The sequence below is a fragment of the Kogia breviceps genome, chromosome 8, assembly GCF_026419965.1.
Source record: "Kogia breviceps isolate mKogBre1 chromosome 8, mKogBre1 haplotype 1, whole genome shotgun sequence".
Taxonomy (NCBI): Eukaryota; Metazoa; Chordata; class Mammalia; order Artiodactyla; family Physeteridae; genus Kogia; species Kogia breviceps.
Genome location: NC_081317.1, coordinates 102,610,889 through 102,633,128, shown reverse-complemented (window position 1 = coordinate 102,633,128; position 22,240 = coordinate 102,610,889). Strand labels below are relative to the sequence as shown.

Here is a 22,240-nt window from a genome sequence, read left to right as displayed (position 1 = left end):
GGAACGTGTCAGCAGTCTCACCTCTCCTTCAGCCCTATCCCAGCCAGACGCTTCCTTTTTGGTGCTTCTGAGCGTTTACTGTAAATGCCGTGACTAACGCACGCCCGTGAGCCCGGCCCGTGGACAGATGGATCAATCGCCCCCTTCCTGGAAGGGGGAGGAGACCCCACCCAGAGCCTCGGAAGCGGGGAGCTGCCTGCTACCTCGGGAGAACTCCCCGGAGCCCAGCTCGCAGCCTAGCGCCGGCCGCCAAGCCTGGCGCGGAGCCCTGGCCCGGGTCGGTCCCGGGGCGCTCCCGCCGGGGTGGGGTGCGAGTCCCCCTCCTCGATCCCTCCCGCGCAGTTCGGGGAGGTTCGCCGGCCTCCGATGAGGCGGTCAGGCCGCCCCGGCTCAGCAGACTTCTTCCCGCACCGGAGGAGGGAGACGAGTGGGGAAGGGCAGTCTCGAAGGGCTGCGACGCTGGGGCGTATAGGGGGCGAGCGCGCCGCGGGCGTGCGGGGAAAGTTCTCGAGCTCCGCGCGGAGGGCACACGTGTATGCGTACGCGGGTCTCGACTGGGGCGGGCAGGCTGCGCGGGGACGCTGGGGGCTGGCGCCGAAGGGGATCCTTCTTCTCCCTAGCGCCTTCGGGAAGACGCTCTGCCTCGGCTCGCTGGCCGAAGGACGCATCCGCCCGCGGATGGTGCAGCCCCCTGCCCAGACCCTAGCCACCAAGCAGGGTTTTTTTTTTCTAGAGCCCTTCCCCCCACGCCCCCGGGATGGCTCGGGCGCCCGGCACTCCACGCCCTCGGGCCTCCGCTGAGCCTCCCCAGGCCTCCGTGAGCCGGTGGCCTGGGCGCGGGGGCGGGGGCCGGGGTGGGTGGTTGGGGGGGGGGGGGGTTGGCGCGCGGCGGGGGGGAGGAGGACGGTGCGGAGGCTTTGGTGGGTTTGGGTTGGAGCCCGAGCCTTTGCCGGGGGAGCCGGTCAGTTTCCGGCAAGGCTGCAGGTCAATTCGGGAAGGGCGGGCGGCAGACCAGAGGGAGACAGCGGCGGAGCTCTCCTCTCAACCCGCGTTCCCCGGCGCCACCGCCACCGCCTTGTCGCCGCCGCCGCTGCAGAGAGTCGCTGCTCCGCTGCGCGCCCGCGCCAGCGCCTGGGAGCCCGAGCGCCGAGCCCCGGGCGGAGGAGAGGGGCGCGGGCGCGAGAGCCCCGGCTAGGGAGCCGCGAAGGGGGAAGGGGGCGGGCGGAGGGAGGAGCAGGGAGAGGGAGAAGGGGGAGGGAGAGGAGAGCGAGAGAGCCGGGGAGAGCGGGAGCAAAGAGCGAGAGCCGGGAAGAGGAGAGGGAGGGAGAGGAGAGAGAAAGACACACTCACGCAGAGACACACGGTCACTGGAATTACATTAGAAAAAAGTGACACGAGCAAGGGTTAGCGGGAGAAGATTTTAAAAAATCTTTCCTTCGTCTTGTGCGAAAGAAGCGACTCCAGTCTCTGGTCCTCGAAGCTCCCGCTGGTTTGTTCCTAGGCGCTTACACCCGTAGGTGGATTTCTTTCTTATTTGCGCTTTATTCTGACCCCCACCCTCGCCGCTTCCTTCCAGCCCTTCGCTCTCAGATCGCTTCTCCCCCACCTCCCCAGTCCCCTCCCGGGAAGCGCAGGGGAATTGGACCCGTGGGGACTCGCGCCTTCCCGGATGAGCTGAGGGGAGGGCAGACCTGAGGACCGGCTGTCGGCTTGGAAAACAGACATACATCCGAATACGTGTATATTTGATTTTAGTGGGCAAGGGGGGCGTCGAGAGGCCGCCCACCGCCCTCCATTCCACTACCCCCTCCAGCCAGAGGCGAGAATCGCAGGACTCAGGATCTTCATCGCGTGGACTAGCTGGGATCTCCGCATTGGATTTGGGGCTGATTATCACTGCTTGGCTATTATTATTATTGTTGTTGTTATTTTTTAATCCAAGGGAGAAAGAAAAAAAAAACACAACTGGGGGATTTATTTAACATGATCTTGGCAAACGCCTTCTGCCTCTTCTTCTTTTTAGGTGAGTATCTGCGGGTGGCGAGGGCAGCGTGTCCGCCGGAGCCTCGGGGGCTGCGCGGGCAGTGCGTTCGAGCGCTGGCGAGCAGCCGCGAACGCGGGGGGCGAGCGGGGCGCTGGTGGGGGACGGACCGGCGGGGAGACCGCGCGGCGGGGCGAGCCGGGCCCGGGCGTAGAGGAACCGAGCAGGGCCGGCGGCGAGGATGCGAGCGGAGGGACGGGAGCCGCGGCTGGCTGGTTACGCGGGGGATTGGCAAGGAGACTTATAACACCCAGACCATCCCCGCGCACACGCACGCAGACACGCACTCGCTCACTCACACACAGTGATAGCGCTCATTTCCCTTAAAATAATGGGTTCAAATTGCGGCAACTTAAGGAAGAAAAAAATCCAACTCTTGATCTGGAAGAGAGAAGGGAGGGGAGAGGCTCAGTGTCGTGGAAAGGAAAATCATGCCGGTCCCACCTTTCCCAGCGGCTCCCTGAGTCGATGGTGGTAGAGGGCATGGATTTCTCCAGGAGCTCCCGGTTGGACATCTGTGGGGGCAGCCCTGGCAGCCATCCCCCACCTGCCAATCAACCTCTGGAAAATGCACCCCGCTTCCCACTCTCCGAACCCCTTCCTAGCGGCTCCACTCCCTGGAACACTTTTCAAGTTTCTCCCCACCGTTTGCCCTCCCTCCCGCCCAGACCCGAGCCAGGTGGGTGGGCGGGAGTGGAGTGTTTCTAGCCGCTGTTCAGTGCCTTCCCTTTGCCACCTCTGGGGCAGGGGACCCCATAGCTGGTGGGAAGAGATGGGAGGGAGGCCAAAGTTTGCTTCCTTGGGTGAAGAAGGAGAGGGGTGAGGGGAGAATCCTGGAGTGAACAAAGACCACTGCTCATTCTGTGAGCCCACTCCCCCAAGGGCAGAGAGCAGGGGCTGCCTGGTGCCCCTGAACCCCGGCAGTCTCTTTCGCACCCCGAATTACCAACCCCTCGTCCCCTTTTTATGCTACACAAAATCTCAGCTGCTTGGGAAACAGGGGTATAGAGGGAGCATTCTGGGGGGTGGAGGTGAGGAAAAGTGGGTGTTTCCAAGGCTGTGTGCTAACCAGGAGTCCCAGGCAAGGCTGCTGCCCCAGTAGGTGCTCCAGAGAGGGAGCAGGCTAACGGAATGTGTGTGTGTGTGTGTGTGTGTGTGTGTGTGTGTGTGTGTGTGTGTGTGCGCGCTCTCAAGGAGCACACATCTGCTTCATTGTGGGTGCTGCTCCTGCCACCCTGGGCTGCTGTGTAGTCAGCGGTGAGCCAGGTTGCCCAGATGGGTCACGGAGGGCACCCTTTCCGTCCTGGAGGAGGGGAGAGGGGAAGGCCTGGGGAGGTAGATGCACATCCCAGAAACACTTGCTAGGGGGTGTCTAGGAAGTGTCCTGACTAGGACAGGGGCTTCCAGTCCCATTGATGTTGGCTGGGGCCTGGGCCCTTTGCCAGTTCCCTCCTCTTCCCCCTCCCACAGCCATGAGTTCCCCAGGGGCCCAGGCCGAGCTCTAGGGTGTGGCCTTCACTGTCCGCCTCCGGAGCCAGAGGTGGCTTTTCTCGGGGGGCAGCTTTCTCGGGGTGGGAGGAGGGGCTGAGGGAGGAGCTTGGGACGGCTCTCCTCTCCTGGCCACTGTGCTCTGCGGCCTTTCCCGGCAACCCTCTCTCTCTGAAGGGGCTATTACGAAACCTGACCTTTTCTCCTACTGCTGGTTTAAAAACGCGGCTTTCTGGGGCCAAGAATGAGCAGGGCCAAGAAGAAAAAAAAATTGTATTTCAGAAAAAGCAGCCAGATTGCTTGCTACTGAGCTGCACACACCCTGGGCCGGCAGGGCTTCCAGATGTGGGCGCCTTCTGAGGTCTCCGTCCCCCGGTGGAGGAGAGCGGTGCCGGCCTGTCAGTCACCTCCAGGCCCAGCCCCCCAGGCTGCAGGCAGGCTTGTCCCAGCTGAGGAGCCTGAGGAGAGACTGTCCTCCAGTACATGTGTAGGGGGCCCGTTCAGAGATGTCCTCCCAGGTGTCTGTGACCCTAGTGTGTGGGGAGTTGAGAGCAGGAAAAGAGCAGGGTGCTGTCAGCATCCTCTTTGGTCACAGCCTTTCGGTTCCCTTCCCACGAGAAGCTGGGGTGTGGGGTTAACTGAGTGACCAGAGGACATTGAAAGGCTCTGGGTTAGGCCAGTCGAGAACAAGGGATAGGTTGGTGCTAAGGACATTTCAGCCCCAGGGCCCTTTCCTGGCAAGGAACCCATAGTTGGGAGTTTGTTGGAAATTCCACTTGGGGGAGAGGCTTTTCTGGAGCTTGAGAGGTGGTGGGCATTTTCAGTGGTGGGAGGGGTAAAGTGAAGCATGTTCCTAGGAGCAGGGGCCTTTGGTGTGCCCCTTCCAAGGTTCTAGTGGGGTCTGGGGCTGGAGAGGCCTTTCTGGCCCAGCCTGGCTGACCTCCAGCATTGACAAGCTCAGGGAGAAAATGAGATGGGGGTGGGGCTCAGGGCTGGTCAGAGGGCCCACCTCCCACTGGCATTCTAGCTCTTGTGGGGCATTTGATGCAGAGGGTGGCTATAGTTCTGTGTGGTCTCTCAGTCCTTCTGTGTCTTTAAAAGCTCTTCTACATGTCTTTGCTTTCCTTGAGGGATCTGAGTTTTCTCCTGATCTAGAATCTGGAAACATCACCAGGATACCTTCCAACCTTTACTCTCCTAGAATTCTTGGCCAAAGGCACCGAGTTGCCATGACTTCTTTCTCTGGCTGGGCCTGGTTGGTTCTGGGGTCATGACTCCGACTAGAAGAGTCAGGGAGTTTGGTCGGAAGATGCACCGGTCCTCCTACAGAGCATCTCCCTGCCTGGGAGCTGGCAGGATGAGGGGAACCCAGGATTCTATAAGGACCATACCTTGGGGCTCTAGACCTCACCTGTAGGGCAGGGAGGAAGTCTCCTTATTGCCTCAGTTCCCTAGGCTAAGGTCCTGACCTTTAAGCCTGGGTAGGATGCCCCTTTCTCATTTTACCTCTGACAGTGCAGCCTCAGGTGACACCAGCGGGGGGTGGGGGTGGGGGAGGAGAGACGCCTGCTGGGATGCTGGGGTGAGCGGAGTCAGTGGAAGGCCTAGGGCTGGGTCGGTCTTGAGGCTCCAGTAGGCTGGCTACCTGGCTGGCTAGGTGGGGCAGCAGGTACCAGTGTGGCTGGGTCAACACAGCTGCTCCTGGGTGGCCCAGATACAGCCGGGTCCTGCTCAGAGACCCAGGAATTTGCTGAAGCCGGGCAGTACAGCTGCTGCCTGGGCTCGGGCGGAGGACACTTCTCCACCCACACCTGGGCAGATGCCCCACTGTCCATGACCACATTCCGTGCTGGTTTCTTCAATGGTCTTGTCTCAGCCTGGCCACAGCCTTCAGCTCCTCCTGTCCTGAGGCAGAGGTGTGGTCAGGAGGAGAAGGGAAGTCTTTTGCTCTGGACCCAGAGGGCTTCTCCGACCCAGGCCCACCCGTTGCTCTCCTAGTGGGGTAGGCCTGGCCCTCCAGGAGCCCATTCCTTGATTCCTTTCCCCTCGGCACTCAGTCGGGAGTGACAGGCTCGCGGTGCAGCACTCTGCCTCTAGGTGTCGCTGTCTCCCTGTGGTAGCTGCCCCCTGAGCAGGGCCTTCTTGGGGAACGGCGTGAGAAGTGGCGGTTCTGGGTAGAAATAGAGGGGATTCTGTGGGATTGGGGACGGGGGGGTGGGGTGGGGTGACTTTTCCCTAGGATCTTTTTTAAAAAAAATTATTTATTTTTTAAAATTTTTTGCGGCATGCGGGCCTCTCACTGTTGTGGCCCCTCCCGCTGCGGAGCACGGGCTCTGGACGCGCAGGCCCAGTGGCCATGGCTCACGGGCCCAGCCGCTCCGCGGCATGTGGGATCTTCCCAGAGCGGGGCACGAACTCCTGTCCCCTGCATCGACAGGCGGACTCGCAACCACTGCGCCACCAGGGAAGCCCTAGGATCTTTTTATGTTTTGGGGCAGGATGGAGTGGAAGAAGCACCCCCAGATCACTCCTCGGGTCTTGGAAAAGCCAGTCTTGGCTTTGGGCCATGGTATGGTTTTTTGTGGGGCAGGATCTGAGTGAGGGGCTTGGAGAGGACCGGGAGGCCAGGAGGATGTCTGTGTCCAGAGGAAGCCGTTTTGGGAGATTTTTTTTTTTTTTTTTTTGTGGTACGCGGGCCTCTCACTGTTGTGGCCTCTCCCGCTGCGGAGCACAGGCTCCGGACGCGCAGGCCTAGCGGCCATGGCTCACGGGCTTAGTTGCTCCACGGCATGTGGGATCCTCCCGGACCAGGGCACGAACCCGTGTCTCCTGCATCGGCAGGCGGACTCCCAACCACTGCGCCACCAGGGAAGCCCGGGAGCTTGCTTTTGAAAGGACCAAGCGGCCCTTTCTTTCCCTGCCCTTCCCCTCCGAATCTCCTTACTTGACCTCTTCCCTTACGAGGACCGTGGGTTTGGACACTTGAGGCCGTGCATGAGGAGGGTGGACTGATTCCTCCTTGTTCATCGTTGGGGAGGCGAGGGTCTGTGTGCGAGGCCAGGGTCAGCTTGCAATTGACTTGTTATTTGGCTTCTGGAAAGAAGAAAGAAAAGGGGAAACAGAAGGGAGAGGGTTTCAGGGGAGGGTGGGGAGGAGAGGAAAGAAATAGGGGAGAGAAAGGGAGAGGGACAGCCCGATGGAGAGAGAGAGAGAGGGAGGTGTGTGTGGGTGGGAGGTGTGGTGGGATGGAGTTGCTGGGTCTGCAGCATTTTTTTTGGTGGGGCCCAGGGTGGAACTTGTCCGCAGGGTACATTTTCTGTCTCTGGCTGCACTGTGGGACAGGAAGGTGTGGAGGGCTGAGCCCCCCTGGAGGAGCGCCTCCCTCTGGGCTCAGACCATGGCGTCATGCTTGTCTCTCCCTGTCTCCTCGGGAAGTCTGGGGACTCAGAATGGATAGACTGGGGGGTTCGAGGGGCCTTTTTGGCCTGCGTGTGACCTTGAGTTGTCAATCTCCCTTCTTTGGGCCTCAGTTTCCCCAGGGTAGAATGCAGGGGCTGACTCTGGCCTCTAAGAGGCTGTGAGAGGTAAACCACCCACTGCTGCTTTCAGGGTTTAGTCTGGTGTCTGGGATGGACCTCTGGCTGGACCCGAGGTTGCTGGGAGGAGGTCTGGGTGTTCTGAAAGTGAGATGCCCCCTCGGCCCCCCCCAGGAGGCCCTGCAGCCGTCAGCTCTCTGCTGAGGCTGTGGCATCCTTCTCTGGCTTCCTGGCATCTTAGACTGTCTGTGGCCTTGCTGGGGCCTCTGGCTTTTCTGTGCTCCTGGCCCCGGGGCCACGGAGTGGAACCAGAAGAGAGTCTGGTAGGACCAGGGCAGAGGGCAGCTTTTCTCCTTTGGGTTTGAGGAGAGATGGTGGACTCTTGGGACCCTGTAGCAGCCCTTCCTCCGACCTGCTGTCTGCTGGGGAAGGCAGCCGTGAGTCGGCCTTGCTGTGCCGAGTAGAATGGGTGTGACTTTCCCCGAAGGGCCCAAGCCCCCAGGCCTGCCTCTGGGGTCGGAGACTGAGGCCCTCATTCGTGCTTGTCTTCCCTCCCCACCACCCAGACGAGACCCTCCGCTCTTTGGCCAGCCCTTCCTCCCCGCAGGGCCCCGAGCTGCACGGCTGGCGCCCCCCAGTGGACTGTGTCCGGGCCAATGAGCTGTGCGCGGCCGAATCCAACTGCAGCTCCCGCTACCGCACGCTGCGCCAGTGCCTGGCCGGCCGGGACCGCAACACCATGCTGGCCAACAAGGAGTGCCAGGCGGCCCTGGAGGTGCTGCAGGAGAGCCCGCTGTACGACTGCCGCTGCAAGCGGGGCATGAAGAAGGAGCTGCAGTGCTTGCAGATCTACTGGAGCATCCACCTGGGGCTGACCGAGGGTAAGTCCGCCCGCCTCGATGGGAAGCACGCTGGGGATGGGGTGGTGGGAGGGCCTCCTGGGGCCCAGGTTCAGCGGGAGGGCCTGGTAACGGGGCAGAGTGGCCACGGCTCTCTCTCTCTCTCTCTCTCTCCACCTTCCAGGGAACCTAGAACCCAGAGGAGGCAGCTGCCCAACCTAGGAGGGCAGCTGTTGTTGGAGAGACAGACGAAGGAGGAGGTGGGGAGGAGAGACGGTGGGGTGGTGGGAGGGGAAGTGAACCGGGGCTGGTTGGACGGCCGTGTGCAGTGGTGACGAGGGAAGGTGAGGCAAGGGTGCCCAGGTGGATGGACAGGTGAGGACAGAGGAGTGAGAAGGGGTAGGCGGCGTGCAGGCGGAGCTGTGAGGTCTGCACGAGAGCAAACCAGCCCTTGCCGCTCCCCGCTGCCCCCCTCCCGCCTTCCTGCTCCCAGGAGGCCTGCCCTTCAGGTGGCTTCCTGACCCCGGGCCTGGCCTAGGCACCTTCAACAGAGCTCTGAGGGCCCACGGCCCTGGGCAAGCCTGCCTCCAAGGCCCAAGGCAGAACCTGTAAGCCTTTCCCGGGACAGCCACCTTCCCCATTTCCTCCCCCTCCAGACTGGGGTGCGGAGGATTTGCTGGCCACCTGGGTCAGGCATTCACTTATTAATTCAGCAACTGTTTATTGAGAGTTTACCGGCTGCTAGGCATTGTGGCAACAGTTGAGAACAGCTGAGGCAGCCTCTGCCTTCGTGGAGCTCATGGTCGGGGGGGGGATGCAGAGAAGTTATTTGGTGACAGTTATCTGTCATTTGGTGATGTGAGTGGAAAGCACTGGGTGCTGCGGCATCACCAAGCAGGGGCATCGAACCCCTTCTTACAAAATCTAAAGCGCCTTCCTGGAAGAGGCAGCTTCCAAGCTGAGATTCAAGAATGAGCTGCAGTTACCTGGTGAAGGTGTATGGGGAGAGTACGGGAGGTGGAGGGAGAGCTTGGGCAAAGGCCCGCGGGTAACTCAGGTTAGTGGAACTCGCTTACAGACCTGCAGGTAACTCAGTGTGGTAGAGGTGGGTGGAAGTGGGGATGGGGGAGGAGAGATGGGAGGGGTACGGATCTGGTGGGCAGCACCCCTGGAAGGTTTTACCCGATGGATATGTGCTTCAGGATAAAGTTCATGTGGTTCCAATGAAGAGAGTAGATTGGAGAGACCGTTCGGAGGCCACTGCTGTGATACAGGCCAGGAATGATGGCGGCTGAATGAGGACAGTGGCAGGAAAGGGAGGTCTAAGAGCTGTCCAGGAGGTAGAATCAACAGGTCTTGGTGAAGGGTCAGAGGAGTCAGGGGGGCCCCCACTTTTCGGTCTTGGGCAGCTGGGTGGGTGATGTGGCCGATCCAGTGAAGGTGTTGAGTCGGGGGCAGGGCTGGGAGATGTGAATTTGTTCTGGGGCGTGTGCCCCTCATGGGCCCTGCCCTACAGACAGCTGGGCACGCAGGGCTGGGAGTCACGTGAGGGAGAGCGACTGGACGTAGGGGTTTAGAAGTCGTCAGCAGACTGCAGGTGGTAACTGGGGCCGAGGGAGTGGGTGCCGTCACACTGGGAGGAGGTCAGGGACAGAGCCCCCAGGACCATTGCCATTTAAAGATGGGCTGCAAGGATGACTAAGGAGGCTCTGGGGGTGCGGTAAGACAGACAGCAGGACACCTCGGGAGGGGCTCACTCTCAGAGCAAGGAGGGTCACCAGCCTCTAAGACTTTAGGCCCAGCAGGAGAGGGGTGGAGAGGGTCCCTGATGCCCTTGGGGTGAGCGCCTTAGGTGGTGCTGGAAGCAGGCTGCTGAGGGGGTGCCTGGGGGCGGGGGAGAGGGGAATGATTACTGTGGCCAGCTTCTTGAATTTTGGTGTGAAGATGGGAGAAGAACAAAGGATGACTTATTTTTTTAAAGATGCGAGAGAGTCGAGCAGTTTAAATTCTAAGGTAGGATAGTAGCGTTGGAGAGGCTGAGGTGCAGAAGAGAGAGGGGTGCTCTGTGGATCTGTGCCCTTGGGGGAGGGGAGGCGTCAGCCTAGGATCTGAGGGGCAGCATCGCCTCCAGCTGCTGGAGGGGGAGGAGGAAACTGGGCCCAGGGGTGGGGCCTGGATATTGAGAGGTTCCTGAGCAGTGGCCCCGAGGGTTCAAATGGGCCCTGAAAATAGGAGTAAGAGGGCATGGAATTATTGATAGTATTACCACCATTAGTAACAAAGTAATTCCTCATGAATCGGGTGGTCATTTCTTCCATTGCTAGCAATGCTGGAGTCCTAGAACTAGAAGTCAGCAAAGAGAGGGAGCCGGCCACAGAGACGGGCACTCTGTTCTCTGTGAGACAAGGAGCTGTGTCCCCGCCCGCCACACAGACTGACTCCGTGCCCAGAACATTGAAGGCCCCGATTCAGCCAGCTGGGTTGTTTAGGTTTTTGCTTTCTTTCCGACAGCCTTCACTTTCAACCCGAGGGAGACTGGGCAGAAGGTGGGTGGGCTTGCTGTGGGTGCAGGATGGACAGGAAAGGGATGGAAGAGCTGCCGGCTAGAGAGTCGGATGGGCCACCTGAGAACCTTCCCATCGTCCCGGCTCCGTGGCGTCACCGCATCAGAGCTCCGGGGACCTTGCTCGGAGCCGGGACGATGAGGCAGTTTGATGACAGCAATAAGCGTAATGAGCGTTGTATGCCGCCTTCTGCTGTGTCTTCAAGGCCCTTTCAACCCAGGAGGGCCTGCCTGTAACCTCTCCCCGTTCCAAGGCTTGAGATGGTTTGTTGGTTCATTTACTCAACAAATATCTGTTAAGCACCTGCTGTGTGCTTCGGGGGGGGGGGGGTGAAAGCACTGGGGAAGCCGTGGTCCCTGTGCTGGCGTGTACAGGCTGGGGGACCCTTCCCCTGGTCCCACTCTAGAAAGGCAGCCCCCTGCTTTTCTCCTTCCTCAGAACCCTGCCCCCGACCCCTTGCAGATTGCGCAGTCCCCTCCCCCTGGGTCTTGGGGCCAGAGGTGGTTTCCGTCCAGGGCTGACCAGAGGAACCCAGAGGCCTTTTAACAGCAGGTGGTGTTCCTCTGAGGGACAGGATCTTCCTGAGAGGGGGCTATTCCTGGTGTGGGGTGAGTCGTCTCCTGGGGAGGCTGCAGGCACACCCTCCCTATTCCTTAAGACTCTTAATGACCTGGCTTGGGCCCGGGTGGCGGGATCACGGAGAGGAGAGACCCATGTGGGTTTGCACTTAGATCCTGGCTTCTCCTGCTGCGATTCCCCGGAGACTCGGCTCCACCTTCTGTCTCTACCTGAGGCTGAGCTCGCTGTGCAGACTGAGGCCCTCAGCGTGTGGGCAGAGCTGGCGGTGGCAGGAGTGCGGGCTCTGCCGAGCTCCTAGACGGTCCCAACCGCAAAGGGCCTCGAGATCATTCTGGCGGGGAAGCGGAGATGCAGCGAGGCGGGTCGGGGGCTTCCCAGGGCACACAGCAAGCAGCTGGCGGGACCAGGCCCCCGACTCCTTATCCGGACCCCTTTCCACTGGGGGAGAGCTGTGGCCTTGGGCCCGTCTTCCTCTCTGCCATCACCACCCCCGTAACCACCGGTATTTACGCGGTAGGGCTGTCACTGTTGGCTGCACAGGGGACCAGGCTTCTTGCCTTCTCCAGAGGTGATGCTGAAGTTCAGGGTCATCCTGGTCCTGCAGACGTGAAGTGCCAAGGCCTCTCCTACTTGTCGTCTCCGAGGTCGTGGCCCTGGAATCTGACATCCTGGATTTGGCTTCAGTCCGGCTGCCAGGCAGCTCTCGGATTTCCTGCTGGTGAATTCCGACGCAGGAGCAGATGGAAGTTGAGTTAAATAGGACGGGCCCCTCCCACCCGGTCATGGAAGAGGCTCTTTTCCCCCGGAGATCCATCCCCTGTCCCCTCCTAGTCAATCGTACCAGCCTATCCATACCCAGGCACGGTGCTATGCCAGATGCTATAGGGACAGACAGACCCTGCTCTGGGGAAGCAGTCCAGCCTACAGAAGATTACTCTGTGAAAAGTTAAGCAACCGTAGTACTTGTTTAAGAACAATTTGGTTTCAATAACACTTTTTATTTTTGGAGACGGTATTCATAATGGTTAAGAACTTGGACTCCGGAGCCAACTTCCTGGGTTTGAAACCAGGCTCTGCCACTTACCAGCTGTGTGACCTCGAGCAAGTACCTCAGTGTCTCTGTGCCCCAGTTCCTTATCTGTAAAATAGGGAGAATAATAGTGCCTACCCCCTAGAGAAATTAAGAGGATTAAATGAGTGAGTACATCTAAAGCACTTCTAATAGTGCTGGCACGAAGGCAGAACAATATAACATCATCTTTATTACAAAAGTGCTTCCTAAACTCTTGTGTTGTTTGGCTGCAGCAGATAGCATGGCTGGTAACCCCACCACGGGGAGTTTCTCCAGTGCCGGTGGGTAGAGTGGAGGATGCTGAGATCATGCAGGCCTGCGATGACCCTGCGTGCCCCGGGGGTAGGTGGGATTGGAGACAGGCCTGAAGGAAGGAGTAACCTCTGGATTAGGTCCGTTGGCCGGTACCAGTGGGCACCCCCTGTGCGTAAGGTGCCCCGTGTGCTGGGTGTGGCAGGGCCTAAGGTGCTCCTGTGAGGTACAGTGAAGGGCGGGGCCGCTTCTCCAGGGGGCATGCTCTTCCTCCACGTCCTCTGGGGGTCTGTACCCTTCTCTGGGGGGTCTGCCCGGTATAGCAGACAGATGCCTGGTCCGTGGACCAGCGGAGGGCTGGTTAAGCCTCGAGGGCTAGCCTGCGGGTGACTTTGGGGGCCTGGCTGAACGAGCCCCTTGCAAGCAGATTCCAAGGCTCCTCTTCTGGAGGCCGGCTCCTTCCTGCAGGTGGCCCCCAGGGGTGCTGCCCCACGTGCTTCTCTTTAGGCGGGGGTACTTGCCCGTGACGCTGGGACCCGGGTGGACGGGAAATCAGTGTGTGAGGCTGTGGTCATCATCTGTCTCCCCCGCCCGCTCAACACACACACACACACACACACACAGTCTGAGTGATTATCCATTGATTTCTCCTCGCTGTCATATCTCAAGAGGATATTGCCTTTGCTGCCGAGCATTGGCAGTGGAGGCTGGAGTCCCGCTGAGGTGGTGGTGGGTCTCCAGGGTAGCCTTGTGTCATTTATCTCCTGTCACTCGCTTGCTTTTCTGTTCCCCGAGCCTCTGGTGCACCCCGGAGCCTGGGGGAGAGGGCTGAGAAACAGCAGGTGGAGGGGAAGACAGGTCGGGAGTCAGTCAGACAGGAGCCACAGTCAGGCCTCCACCCAGCGGGCCTTCAGCCAGTCAGATTCTCCTGGCGGCATGGTAGGAGGCAAAGGGGAAATCCTGTTCCCTTAAGTCTGGGCAGAGCCAGCCCGGTGTGCTGGGAAGCAATGCTGGTGTGAGGCTGGGGTCCAGCTCAAGCTCCGCCATGAGTAGCTGTGTGATCTCAGGCGGGTTGCTTTGCCTCTCTGGGCCACCTCTGAGCCCTCCTCTGTGAAATGAGGAAGTTGTACTGAATGACTGTGGAAGGTCCTTTGGCCTCAAATCCTGGGATTTGTACCTGGCCTTGCATAGGGTTTCAGCTTCCCTGTGCCTTCTTTCCAGAAGCATTCAGAAGTCCTTAGAAGAGGCCGGGACATGCAGAGAGGTCACGAGGGAGATGTATTAGGCAGTTCTGACCTGCTCTGGTTGGAGAGAAGTACCTTGCTCGTGTGAAATGTGCAGCAGTTCATTCCTGACCTGCCCTGTGCAGCACTTTGGGCAGGATGTGAGCCTGGGCCTTGACACGGTTCTCTCTTCTAGGCGAGGAGTTCTATGAAGCCTCCCCCTACGAGCCAGTGACTGCCCGCCTCTCGGACATCTTCAGGCTTGCTTCAATCTTCTCAGGTGAGTGGGCTCATGCTGGGACCTCGCCAGACCTGCTCCGGTCCCAGTGGGTGGTGGATCAGGCCTCGGGGCTTGGCTCAGGTGTCGGCTTGCCGGCAGGCCCGTGAACGCCTCTGAGCCTGGGGTCTTCATACCGTCATACCCACCCACAAGGTTGTGTGTGGCATAAAGCATTTACGGGAATTGCCTAGAATGAGCTTGCTGTGCAGGAGATCTTGAATCTGAAACGTCTTATTGCTCTCCCATTTCGTCACCTGTCCTGCCTGGCTGGGTCCTTTCCAGCTGTTCTACTTTGGGCAAGTTACTCGACCTCTCTGTGCCTCAGTTTCCTCTCTGGTGCAGAGGGGAGAGTACCTACCTCGATGGATGGTCATGAGGTCAGAGTGAACCAATGGCTGTCCAGGGCTCAGCATGCCGTTGGCCGTGGTTGTCGGCGTTCCTATCATCATCGTCCATTCTGCTCTGAAATTCCCCTCTCCCCTGGGGGCTCTGCTTCTTGAATCCCGCCGAGGAGAGCCTCTGCTCTCTGGCCACTCCTGCCTTGGCCTGCCTGGGGAGTGAGAAGACCCATTTGAGCTCTAGCTTTGCTTGCCGTGGTCTGTGTATAGGAGCCCAGTGAGTTTTTCGGTTCTTTCTTCTTGGCCTTGTTCCCTCTAGCCTTTGGGTGACCCAGGGCAGCCTGTCCCTGCTCGGGCACTCGGGAGGACCTTCTGGTTTGGGGAACTCTTGGGGCTGAGATGAGCTTCCTGGAGTCACCAGTGCTGCTTAAAGGGGGCCAGGGTGGGCTTGCTCGCGGGCCTCAGACCTCAGGCGTCCAGGCACTTTGTGGCAATAAGTAAAACCTTCCGAAGTTTCTTTTGTTCTAAGCCAGGGTTTCTCAACAGCAACATTATTGACATTGACCTGGGTAATTCTCTCCGTGGCAGGAGCCATCCTGTGCCCTGTAAGATGTTTAGCAGCATCCCTGGCCTCTACCTACTGGACACTAGTAGCAGTCCCCCAAGTTGTGACAACCCAGTGTGTCTCCAGACACTGCCAAATGTCCCCTGGGGGCACAGTCGCTGCCAGTTGAGAAGAACTACTCTAGACTGTGAAATGAAAGATTCTCCAGTGAGACCCTAAGCCCTTTCAAATGAAGAACTCTCTAGGACAATGCTTCTCAAACTTTGTCGTTGTTTTCATTGTTGCCCCTCTAAGGAGAAAAGTTAATTCTCTCTAACTAGAGAAATACTGTCTTAGTCCGCTTGGGCTGCCATAACAAAATACTGTAGACTGGATGGCTTAAACAACAGAAATCTATTATCTCACAGTTCTGGAGGCTGGAAGTCTAAGATCAAGGTCTGGCAGGTTTGGTTTCTGGTGAGGGCTCTCTTCCTGGTTTGCAGACATCAGCCTTCTCACTGTGTCCTCACAGGGTAGGGGTGGGAATGGGTGGGAAGGAAGTGGGGGATTGGAGTGGGGAGATAGGGAGAAGAGAGACAAGAGAGAGGGGGGTGGAGAGAGAGAGAGAGAGAGAGAGAGAGAGAGAGAGAGAAAGGTATCTTCCTCTTCTTATAAGGACACTAGTCCTACTGGATTATGGCCCCACACTTATGACCTCATTTAACCTTAATTACCTCCTAAAAGCCCTATCTTCAAATACAGTTACATTGGGGGTTTAGGGTTTCAGCATGTGAGTTTGGGGAGGGGACATAATTTAGTCCATAGTAAATGCCAAGTATTAAAATTTTGTCAGATAGGGTTGAGTTTTGGAGGGCCACAAACCATTGTAATATCTACTTTTTTTTTGCCTACCCAGGAGCCCGTTTTTGGTCCCTTGGGGGTGATACCCTCCTCTCCCATTGAGAAAGCATGCTCTAAGGGATTGAGATAGGATGATACACATGTACTGGTGGGAGAAATCCTGGGCCCCATGAGAAGGGAGGCGCTGGCCAAAGGGTGACCATCTGGACATACCCTTGGTCCCTGGTGGTGGGCAGGGTTAGTGGTGGATGGAATGGTGACTTCGAAGGTGGTCTGTGCATTGAGTGGCCTGCCCTGGGCTCTCATCATCATACCCCGCAGTGGGGTGATGGCCGAGTTTCCCATCCTGCCTCTGCCTGTGGCACTGTGATGACCCATTGATAAGCCTTGCCCATCCCACAGGGCTGAACTGGGTGATTGACTGACTGAGGCCGCTCCTAGCACAGACATTCTGATTCTCACATTTCCTGATTAGTTTTGGGCCACTCCTTTTGAGACAGTGCTAGGGGGCTCCAGCAGGTTGAGGAGATGGTTTGCGCGTGGACGCTGTGATGGGGAAATCCCAGCGGCCGGATGTACTCATTTCCCACCCTACCATGGGCTCAGGTGCTACTGCCCGGGCGGGAGCCACTGGGTTTACCTCCAGTGAAGAGATGGCTTTGGCTTGCCCCCTGAAGGTTGAAGGTCAGAGCTCCGCACCTGAGTTCAGGCCCCTGCTGCTTCCCGGACTGACACTAAGTATCTTCCTGGCAGAAAATCTTTGCGTAATGGGCTTGACACTCTGTGGGACAAGGATGTTGACAAGACAGATGAGGAGATTAGTGGTCTGCAGCTCACTGAATCAGCATCCTTCACCTGCTGCTCAGATGGAACTGGGCCCCACGCGACCGTAGATCCCTGGGCTCTGGGGACCACCCCCCACAGTGAGGGCAAGGCTCCCCCTCATTGCCCCTGCTGACCCCGCTCCACCCAGAGCAGCCCTCGAGTTGCTGCATGGGCGGCTCTATCTGGGGAAACTCTGGTACATAGCTGGGTGGGGAGGCCCTGGCCCAGCCACCAAGAAACCAAGTGGGCCATGGTGGGGAGCACGCAGATGAAAGGAGTCTGGATGGGGAGCCGGGACCCTGATTCCAGCTCATTCTCTGCCACAGATGAGCTGATGGGCTTGGGCAGGTCACTTCCCTGCTCCAGACCTTACATTTCTTTTCTGAAGAAGGAAGAGGTGAGCTCAGAGAGCAGCCTTTTCCCCATCGAGGCGCACAGACAACGGCAGTGTTGTTTGGTATCTAGGATGAGCAGAGCAGCTTGGAGCTCAGGTGGTCACAGGCCCCTGCCTGGCTGCCCTGCGGGCTGAGGGGTCAATATCTGGGCACATGTATCACCCACCTGTGGCTCGCTGCCCGGGCAAGCCTGGTCTGGGGGACCCCAGATCCTGCACTGATGCTCCAGGATGATAGCAATCCTCCCTGCAGGATTGTACGGAGTCCCTCCCCACTTCTACACACTTACATGTGGCTGTGTGATATCCCCCCCCACCCCACCCCACCATCTCTGTGTGGAAAGGCTGTGGTGTGGGCCATGGAGGCTCCTCTAGGTCACACTACCCCCAGTCGGGGCCCAGGGACTTGGAGAAGGGTGCTCTTGTATCTTTGGGGCCGAGTTGCTACTATCTGAGAATTCGGGGCCTCCTGGAACATGTACTCTTCTTTCCCTCTGGCCTGCTGTCTCTGTCGGGCTTCTTCGAAAGCCCAGCTGGGATTCTGTTGGCAAAGAAAGCTGCCGGGATTTCCCCAACACTCTGTGATGCCGAGGCCCTGGGGGAAGGGTGAGTCCTCCCCTCCTGTCTGCCCAGTTCAGAGACAGGTGCTAGGATCGGTGCCTGGGTCTGGGATTCCTGGTGTCCAGTTAATCCCAAGTCCAAGGCCGGGAGGAGAGCAGTCTGGCTCCGCCCTGAACAGTGGGGACAGGGTTGTTGGAGGGATCCAGGTGTCCTGCCCTAGCCTTATAGACAGGAAGGGAGAATTCACGGAGAAGAAATGAAGTTTGTAATGAGGTTTGTCCTGTTTCTAGCAATTTAAACTGCCCTTGGGAACAGGAAACGGAATGTTTCTGGAGGCCTTGTTGGGCCTTTTTTGAGCTATAGTGCCTACATTTGTAAAACGAGAAGGGGATGGCTGGTGGTCTGGTCGATACAGAGGAGTCCATGAGGATGGATGCAGGCAAAGTGACGGCCACCCTCTCTTCCGAGGACGCTCCTCTAGAGGGGTCCCTTGGGTGGAGGAGCTGAAGTTGAGAGTCCCTCCCTCCCCAAGCGCCTGTGACCTCGTGAATACTGAATCCCAGCTGGTCCCATCTGGGGAGGCAGGAGAGGATGGAACAAAGTGGAGAGAGGAGAGAAAGGCTTCTTAGGGAAAGAAGAGATGGCTCAGGCAGAGAGAGGTTGTGAGGGGTGACGCGGACAGTGAGGGAAGGGGACTGCTCCATCCACGTGGCGTGAAACCGTCAGAGTGAGGGTGAAAAGCCTGGGAGGGCCAGACAGTGGTTTCCCTCGCCGCTGGGCTATGCCTCGGGGACCGGGAGAAGCGGCAGGCAGGTGGTGTGGGCCAGGCTGTCGGCGGGAGCTGCGTCTGCATTTCTGGTGAGGCTGGGGGCCTCCGGGGCCTTGGGCATCCGATGCAGGCATTGGAGATACATGGGTATGGAGCATATTTATGCAAACACGTCTTGTCCTTTCTATAGCTGGAGGGGAACTTGGAGATCATCTCAGCTCACCCCTTACCTGACAAAAAGGGAAAACTAAGGCCCCAAGCGAAGGGATGGACTAGACCGGGATTCAGTCCTGCTTCTATCCCTGCCCAGTGCGTACCTCAGACAGGGGACTCACCTCTAGGCCCGGGTTTCTTCTTACACAACACGGGACTGATAGCAAAACCTACCTGCTCAGGTTTTGTAAGGACTAGATGAGAAATTGCAGGTAGGTGCCTGGTCCAGTGCCTGGCACGTTGCACTAAAACACGTGGCTTCTTAGAACTGACTGTGGAGTGATTTCTCCAAAGGCCATTGGCCGGCTGGGGTGGGGCTGGCCCGGAGCCTGCGTCTGGGAGATGGTTGCATGGCTTTTGGTGGCGTGAGGCTGGCTTCCACCCCTGCTAGTGCTGGGTGGGGGCTGCAGAGGGAGGTGACGGGGTGATTTGCAGGGGACGGTAGGTCCCTGGGGCTCCTGCTGAGCCTCTGTGGCCTTAGCTGCACTGTGACTGGGTGGGGACACAGGGAGGCTGGCGAGAGGCCTGGGCTCGGGCCTTTTGTGGGTTGGAGGAAGAAGCGATGGGTGGCGACAGCCTCAGTTGGCCCCAAGCCTCTGGGGTGGGCCATCTTGCTTGGATGGAGCCAGGAGAGGCCCTCGGATGTTCTAGTTGGGGGCTCCAGTGGTCCCCTTTTTGGGGGCTCAGGAGAGGAGGGAATCCTACCCCTACCAAGACGCCTTGCAGATGGCCCCTGAGGGACACCACCCTCCCACTCTTTGCCCTTGCACGGTTCTTATTACAGCGCTCACTCCCTGACTGTGGGCCTTGGTCTCTGTGTCACTGCACCCACGCCTCTCTCTGTGTTCCCCTGGGTGTCTAGTGCTGTGCTGTGCTCCTGACACCCACCCATGGAGGATCCTGGACTAGAGGGCGGTTGTGCACTTGGAGGCCTGCTGGTCCTAGTTTGAATCCTGGTCCTGCCCTACCAGCTGGTTGACCACAGGGTGGGTCACTTGACTCTGAACCTCATTTTTCTCATCTGTAAAACGGAGCCTTAAAAGGATGGGTGATGACGTGTGCATGGCTCCCCACAGGGCGCCGGAGCCCAGGAGCCCCCTAGGTGGTGGCCATAGGTGACGCTGTCAGGGGCTGGGGGGAGCTAGTGGTTTAGTGTGAGCCGTTAGCGCTGCACAAGGGAGGGTGGCTAAGAGGTCCAGGCAAGTCTGAGGCGTCCCGTGTGGGCCGCCTGTCAGGTGGCCCTGAGGTTTAGAGAAGGAAAGGAAAGCTCACGAAGGCTTTGTGGAAGAGGTAGGGCTGGGGCCGGATCTCCGTGTGGTGCAGACGCTACCTAAGGTGCTGCTTTGAAAGGCATCAGACCGTGGCCTTACTGGCTTGCGGGACAGGCGGACACCACTTAGAAGCCCACTGGGTGGTTTGTCAATGGTGGTGGAGTAACCCTGAGAGCTCAAGGGAGGCAGCAATAGGCGGTGCATGGGGAAAATCGGCAAAGTCTCAGAAGAGGAGAGAGTGGGATCTGGAAATGACATTCCCGGCAGCATCATAGCATCATGGCTCGGAGGCCCGGCCAGGCTCAGCAGGAACCGCATATCTTCTGGGCCTGGTGGGCTCAGAGGACAGTGACTAGAGACCTTGTGGCAGATGGGAGATTGGCGTCTCTGGGGTCTCCTCCCTTGGGACTCCTGCCCAGGAAGTCTCTGGGACAGAGCTCAGTGTGACAGCCTGGCTCTGGGGCTGGGTCTGTGGAGAGGGGCTGAGCTGCCCTTGGGTCGGGGAGGAGCTTAGCCCCCGGCTCAAGAGTCAGAGTCCCCTGTGAAGTTTACCTGAGGGGCCATGTAGGGGCCGGGAGAGGGTCGGGCTTGGCTTAACTCCACTGGATGCCCAGGGAGGCCCCCTCCCTTCCCTGGCTCCGCTGAGGGGCTGCCGAGCCTTTGTGCCCCCAGCCCCTCCTTCCCTGGGGTTGCTGAGCAGAAGATGGTGAGCGAGGTCCAGCGGGTCGGCTGGTGCCTCTCAGAGACCCCACTCTGAGGCGGCCCCTGTGAGGAGGCGGTGGGGCTTTGGGGACAGAGGGCAGGAGGGGATTGAAGGAAGCAGGCAGCCTGTCTCCCCGCCACCTGCATGGTGGCTCCAGCGATAAACTGCTTATCCTCAGGTTGTCTCCTTGAGCTGAATGCAGAAGCATGTTATTTAAATTTCAAAATCACATTCTTCTTCTAACAGCTGTCAGAGACTCTGAGTGTCAATGAAAATTGGGCCTTAGCTGTAGCTCTGTCACCTCTTGCACCCCCCCTTTCAGGGAGGAATTGTCTGATGGCCCAGGAGAGGGTGTGGGGTGGGGGGAGGGACTCTGGGGCCAGGGAGAAGTGGGGATGGTGGGCTAGGTGACCCGTGACCCTGGCCGCGCTGGTCAGCAGTTGGGACCCACAGGAGGACGCCAACTGCTCCATCAGGGGCGCCAAGCGCTTCCCCTCTTCCCTTTCATTTCCTCTTCTCCGTGCCCCATCCCTGGGCTCCCCCAGCCAGGAGAAGGATTTGCTCTCAGAAGGCATGCGCAGGGTGTCGGTGGCTTCATGTTTGGTTGTCTTCATGTCCAAGGAAGAAATTGCGATTAAAAAAAACAACAACAACCAGGAGAGAACAAAATTTAACCCCAGAGAGAGGCTTTTGAATGGTAGAAGTTCAGGTGCCACGGTTGGGGTGAGGTCTTGCGGGGGAAAGGTATTTCTGGTTCCCTTCAAATAGCATCTTCTAGGGGCACCTACTTGCTTCCCCTTGGGAGGATAGACAGGCTGTGCCAGCAGCGTGGGGGGTGTGTGTGTCTATCTGTGTTCGCGCACGCAGTTCTGGGCTGGGTTGCCAGCTCTTTCATGGGCGCTGAGGTGGCTCTGCAGGGCTCTGGTCCTCCCGCCCCACCCCGGCCCTGCCCCGCCCCAGGCATGCTCCTCCTGGCTTAGCCATGAGCTATGCTCACCTTATTTATCTGCGTGGAAGATAGGATTTGAGTAACTGTTCTGGGAATGCTCCTCCCAAAAGATCTGTCAACGTGTTCTTTTATTTCTGGAACATCTTTATTGGAGTATAATTGCTTTACAATGGTGTGTTAGTTTCTGCTGTATAACAAAGTGAATCAGCTATATGTGTACATGTATCATCCCCATATCGCCTCCCTCTTACGTCTCCCTCCCACCCTCCCTATCCCACCCCTCTAGGTGGTCACAAAGCACCGAGCTGATCTCCCTGTGCCATGTGGCTGCTTCTCACTAGCTATCTAATTTACATTTGGTAGTGTATATACGTCCATGCCACTCTCTCACTTCATCCCAGCTTACCCTTCCCCTCCCCATGCCCTCAAGTCTGTTCTCTACGTCTGTGTATTTATTCCTGTCTTGCCCCTAGGTTCTTCAGAACCTTCTTTTTTTTTAGATTCCATATATATGTGTTAGCATACGGTATTTATTTTTCTCTTTCTGTCAACGTGTTCTTTTAAGCCCATGAGTGTGTAGAGAAAGGAACAGATCTGACTGGGGTCAAGTGTGGATGTGTGTGTAGTGTGTGTGGAGTACAAGTGTGTGTGGTACACACATGGGTGGTATGTATGTGTGTGTGTGTGTATGTGGTGTGTGTGTTATATGTGTGTGTGGGGTGATGTGTGTGTGTGTGGGAGTGATGTGTATGTGTGTGGTGTGTGTGTGTTATATGTGTGTGTGGGGTGATGTGTGTGTGTGGGGGGTAATGTGTGTGTGTGTGTGTGTGGTAATGTGTGTGTGTGTGGTGTGTGTGTGTGGAGTGTTATATGTGTGTGTCGGGTGATGTGTGTTTATGGGTTTTTGGCAGTGGCCTCCTTCTGCATGTAGAGAGGGA

The 22,240-nt window shown here is 58.2% G+C and overlaps 1 protein-coding gene across 1 annotated transcript in view; it reads left to right on the top strand.

Moving 5' to 3' along the window:
- Window positions 1–1,239: 1,239 nt before the first annotated feature.
- Window positions 1,240–22,240, top strand: part of GFRA2 (GDNF family receptor alpha 2) — a 92,668-nt gene continuing 71,667 nt past the window's right edge. Inside the window, exons 1-3 of the mRNA XM_059071948.2 lie at window positions 1,240–2,023; window positions 7,632–7,946; window positions 13,791–13,874. Coding sequence (XP_058927931.1) covers window positions 1,984–2,023; window positions 7,632–7,946; window positions 13,791–13,874 — 439 coding nt within the window. The 5' untranslated portion in view covers window positions 1,240–1,983. The remainder of the gene's footprint in view (window positions 2,024–7,631; window positions 7,947–13,790; window positions 13,875–22,240) is intronic.